Source organism: Mandrillus leucophaeus, unplaced genomic scaffold (assembly GCF_000951045.1).
Source record: "Mandrillus leucophaeus isolate KB7577 unplaced genomic scaffold, Mleu.le_1.0 Scaffold212, whole genome shotgun sequence".
Classification (NCBI taxonomy): Eukaryota; Metazoa; Chordata; class Mammalia; order Primates; family Cercopithecidae; genus Mandrillus; species Mandrillus leucophaeus.
The window spans coordinates 1,600,246-1,605,083 of record NW_012102166.1 but is presented as its reverse complement, the minus strand read 5'-3'; the positions used below and the strand labels follow the sequence as shown (position 1 = coordinate 1,605,083).

General features: G+C 59.7%; 1 protein-coding gene across 1 annotated transcript in view; it reads left to right on the top strand.

Moving 5' to 3' along the window:
* Positions 1 to 620: 620 nt before the first annotated feature.
* Positions 621 to 4,838, top strand: part of ALOX15 (arachidonate 15-lipoxygenase) — a 12,217-nt gene continuing 7,999 nt past the window's right edge. Inside the window, exons 1-6 of the mRNA XM_011980461.1 lie at positions 621 to 686; positions 1,636 to 1,795; positions 3,703 to 3,904; positions 4,202 to 4,283; positions 4,362 to 4,484; positions 4,650 to 4,753. Of these exons, the coding sequence (XP_011835851.1) occupies positions 1,661 to 1,795; positions 3,703 to 3,904; positions 4,202 to 4,283; positions 4,362 to 4,484; positions 4,650 to 4,753 (646 nt within the window). The 5' untranslated portion in view covers positions 621 to 686; positions 1,636 to 1,660. The remainder of the gene's footprint in view (positions 687 to 1,635; positions 1,796 to 3,702; positions 3,905 to 4,201; positions 4,284 to 4,361; positions 4,485 to 4,649; positions 4,754 to 4,838) is intronic.

Below are 4,838 nucleotides of genomic sequence, written 5' to 3'. Positions count from 1 at the left end.
CCTGGCCAACATGGAGAAACCCCGTCTCTACTAAAAATACAAAAATTAGCTGAGTGTGATGGCGGGCGACTGCAATCCCAGCTACTTAGAAAGCTGAGGCAGAGAATTGCTTGAACCTGGGAGATGGAGGTTGCAGTGAGGCAAGATGGCGCCACTGCACTCCAGCCTGCATTCCAGGGTGACAGAGTGAGACTCCATCTCAAAACAAAAAAAAAAAAAGGAAGGAAAGCTAATTTGCTCTGGTGGGGTGGTGGGGGATGAAAGTACCCGGCAAGACTTTCCGGAGAAACTGGAGAGTAACTAGGGTTTAGAAGCATGAATAGATGAATAGATTAATCCAGGAGCAAGTTCTTTGAGAGAACAGCAGTGCGGGGGCGGGGAGTTCCAGGGAACAGATGGCTCCAGACCAAAGAGAAATTGGAGACGAATTAGGGTTTAGAAGCATGAACAGACTAACCCAGAAGTGAGTTCTTTGAGAGAACAGCAGGGGGGAGGTTCCGGGAAACACATGGCTCCAGCACAGGAGATGCCAGGGTGCAGTGGGATGAGAGGTAAGGAGCGCTGGTCAGGTTAGCAAGGGCACTGAATGCCAGAAACATTTATCTGGACTTTTATTCTGCAGGCAACAGGGAGGTGGAGGCTTTCACGCTCAAAAGGAATGAGTCCCAGTGGCTGGCACAGAGAAGGCAAGTGTGCAAAGTTGGTCAAATGAATTCCTTGGCCTGAATGTACCTTCCTCAAATGCCACTGCAAACTGGGTCTCCTCGCCCACTTCACCCTCTCCTGCAATCCAACTTGTGAGGCGTGTGTGTGTGCGTGCATGTGTGTGTGCCCTTGCGTGTATGCGTGTGTGGGTGTGTCTGTGCGTGTGTCTGCGTGTGTGCTTGTGTCTGTGCGTGTTTTCATGCATGTGTGTGCGTGTGTGTACGTGTGTGCCTGTGTGCGTGTCTGTGCAGGTGTCTGTGCGTGTGTGTGCACGTGTGTGTCTGTGTGCGTATATGCATGTGTGTGTGTGCATGCATGTGTGCGTGAGTCTCTGCGTGTGTGTGCGTGCATGCATGTGTGTGTGCGTGTGCATGTGTGCGTGAGTCTGTGCGTGTGTGTGTGTGTGTGTGTGCGCATGCATGCATGTGTGTGTGTGCATGTATGCGTGAGTCTGTGCGTGTGTGTGCGTGCCTGCATGCGTGTGTGCGCATGCATGTGTGCGTGAGTCTGTGCGTGTGTGTGCGTGTGTGTGTGCGTGTGCACGCGTGCATTTAGATGGAGGTTGGCTTCCCAGTCATCCAGGCTTGGCCCAAAGTCCGTGGTACACAAGTGCATAACTCCTACCCCCACCTCGCCTGCCTGCTGTACCAGGCGTTGATTCCCTCTTCCTGCATGTTTTCGGTTCAAATCCTTTTCTTCTTCTCCCTCCCGTCAAGATAGTAGTTTCCACTCCCTGCTCTTGCCAGGACACCGCCTTTTGGACTGGGGCTGAATTCTGCCCTTTGAAGCTCTGCTCCTTGGAGCTGGGGGCCCCAGAGGTAGGCGGAGTTGATTGGAGACCTGCCACCCACATTCCGACCCCAAGCGACCTCCAAGAGGGCGGGGTCTCAGGCTGGGTTATTTAGCTGGTCCACCCTTCTTCCCCACCAGAAGGAGCGAAACGTCTTTGAGCAAGATGGGTCTCTACCGCATCCGCTTGTCCACGGGGGCCTCGCTCCATGCGGGTTCCAAGAACCAGGTGCAGCTGTGGCTGGTCGGCCAGCACGGGGAGGCGGCGCTCGGGAAGCGACTGTGGCCCGCACGGGGCAAGGTGAGCTCCCCAGAGCCGGGCGGGGTGGGCTGCGCGCCTGGCTCCGAGTCAGTCAAATACCGGGGAGGCCACGCGCCCCCGTTGGCCTCTGGTCCATTCTCTTTGCCGAGGGCGCGCACACTGGGCTCAAAGACAGCGCACGGAGGCCGCAGGGGTGGGGGGCTTTAGGGCAGTTGGTGGCACCCAGTAAGCGCTCAATAAACGTTGCCGCTACCCGATCTCCTTGGAATTGAGGGCACCCTCCTGTGCGCCCCTCGCTGCACAGAGTTCCCTTGTCTGGAAACTCAGCGGACACCGGAGCGGCCGTCGGTCCTCCCGCTTTCTCTATCTTAAAAAAACGTTTCAACCACTAGCGCTGTTGGATCTCTGACCTTTCGGGCTTTATCACCTGGGGTGGAGTTGGTGATGAGAGGGAAGGATGGGGAGTCAAGGCAGGAGAACGCTCTCAATTTCCCGACCCACCTCCTGTCATATCTCATGTCATATCTACCTGGTGTTCTACCCGGTCCTGTTACTTTTTTTCTTCCGCGAAACCCCAAATTCCCATCACTGCTCTAGCCCTCTGCCAGATCCCCAAATCTGGATGTCTGTCTCAGGGAACGTCAAAGGAACATGCCCGAACGAGGTCCTCGCCTCTTCCCACCTCCCAGCCCTCTCCTCCTGCCTCCCCCGGTGTCTCCCGCGCCTCCTCCCTCCCTTCACCTCCCTCTAAACAAGAATCCGGCGCAGTCAGTTCTAGACCCTGAGCATCTCCCGCGTCCCAGCCCAATATCCGCCCCGCCGCCGACCGCCTGCGTCTCCTTGAACCTGCGGAGCCCTGCTCCCCGCACCCCCATGCCCTTGCTCCGAGCTTCCGAGAAAGCGGGGCGAAGGGAGCCAGAAAGAAAATGCGCACGGAGCGGGTTGCCCCGCGACTCCATGGTGAGGGGACGGGGCACGGAAGGTGGAAAGGCGCTCCCCCCTCCCTTTTTTCCTCCCTGTGGTGGGCAGTTGGTGACACACAGTAAACGCTCAATAAATGTTCCCGCTACTCCATCTCCTTGGAATTAAGGAGATGCCCCTGGGCGCCCCTCATTCCACACAGCTCTGGTGTCTGGAAACTGGTCGCCAGAGCCGTCGCAGGTCCTCCCGCTTTCTGTATTGTAAAAGCCATTTCAAACCTCCAGCGGCCTCGCCGCCTCTGCTGCAGACCTTCCAAGGCCTTCTGAAGCCAGAATGATTTCACCCTAATTCACTCCCCCTGCTTAACACATTCGAATGGCTCCCGCTTGTTCTCGGGACCAAATCCAAAGCCCTTGGCGCCACCTTCGAGAGCCTCCGGACCTGCCGACTCCCCACACCTGGCTCTGAGCTCCAGCTCCAAGATGCTGCGCCCCCTCCCATCCCCGCTGCTCGCTCTGCCCGGCGCGCCTTTCCCCTGCCTTCCCTTTCTCTCACTCTCCCTGGCTGAGCCCTCTCCGCCTTCAGGTCTCCGGGAAGGTTGTCCCCAGGCCGGTGGGGCCCCTGCAGGTCCTCAGCCTTGGGCGGGGTGGGGGCGGGGGGTGGTCGCACAGCGGGAATTGCCACCAGCGCGTCCCGGCTTCATAGCGCGCTCGTCCAGGGCGCGGCTCCGGGTTCCCAGCGCCCAGCCCAGCGCTTGGCACAGTCAACGACCACAGAGAGGAGAAAGTGAGAGCAGGTGCGGCCCTTCCCACCTGCCGTCCCCGTCCCCGTCCCCGCAGAACCGAGTCCTGGGGCCACCTGCTCGGCGCTGTTCCTCTCTCTCTCTGGCTCAGTCCCCCCACCCCGATACGTCTCCTCCTCTCAGAGCCTCCAAGGAAGGGCGTGGGCGCTGGAGGGAGCAGGGCTCAGCCGGGTGCCCCTCCCGCCCGTCCCCGCCGGGGCTGAGCCTCTAATGTCGCCCGCAGGAGACAGAAGTCAAGGTGGAAGTGCCCGAGTACCTGGGGCCGCTGCTGTTTGTGAAGCTGCGCAAACGGCCCCTCCTTCAGGACGACGCCTGGTTCTGCAGCTGGATCTCCGTGCGGGGCCCCGGAGACGGGGACGAGGTCCGGTTGCCTTGTTACCGCTGGGTGGAGGGCGACGGCGTCCTGAGCCTGCCCGAAGGCACCGGTGAGCGCGGGGCTGGGGGTGTCAGGAGGCCTCTGGGGTGCGAGAGAAGCTGGGGGGATGCGCATGTGGAGAAGAGAGCGCAGGATGGAGGTGCTGGAACCTGGAGCGCCGGGGTCTTTGGGGGTGTCGAGGGGGCGGTGGCTGCAGCTGGTACAGAGTGGCTGGAGCCTGGGGGAGGGGCGTGCTGCTGAGGGGGCAGGGGCCACACAGAAGGACGGGGTGATGAGGCTCTCCTGGCAGGGGCGAGAAGAGGATCTCACCAAAAGTCACTGGCCAAGCCCTCCCCTGTCCTTCTAGGCTGCACTGTGGGCGAAGACCCTCAGGGCCTGTTCCGGAAACACCGGGAAGAGGAGCTGGAAGAGAGAAGGAAGCTGTACCGGTGAGCCCTCCTCCCCTGACCCCACGTGAGCTGCTGCTGCTTCCAGCACCCACGCCTGATTTCCTTCCCGCCCCACAGGTGGGGAAACTGGAAGGATGGGTTAATTCTGAGTGTGGCTGGGACGAAACTAAGTGACCTCCCTGTGGATGAGCGATTTCTGGAAGACAAGAGAGTTGACTTTGAGGCTTCGCTGGCCAAGGGGTGAGAGCAAGGGGAGGCTGGGTGAGAGGGAGGTGTCCTGGTCTAGTGGAAGCCAAGGGGCTTATGGGCTGCACTGCACTGGACTGGCCCAAGATCGGTGCCTGTGGTCGCCATGTTGGAGTCTCAGAATGATGCTCAAACCCTTTGCCCCATCCTGCCCTGAAGGCTGGCGGACCTTGCTATCAAAGACTCTTTAAACGTTCTGACTCGCTGGAAGGATCTGGATGACTTCAAACGGATTTTCTGGTGTGGCCAGAGCAAGCTGGCAGGTCAGTCCCCCTCCCCGATGTGTCTCCCAGGACCCTTACCCCCTGATCCCGCCCAACCCAGGGGAATTGAAAGCAGCAGCATGGG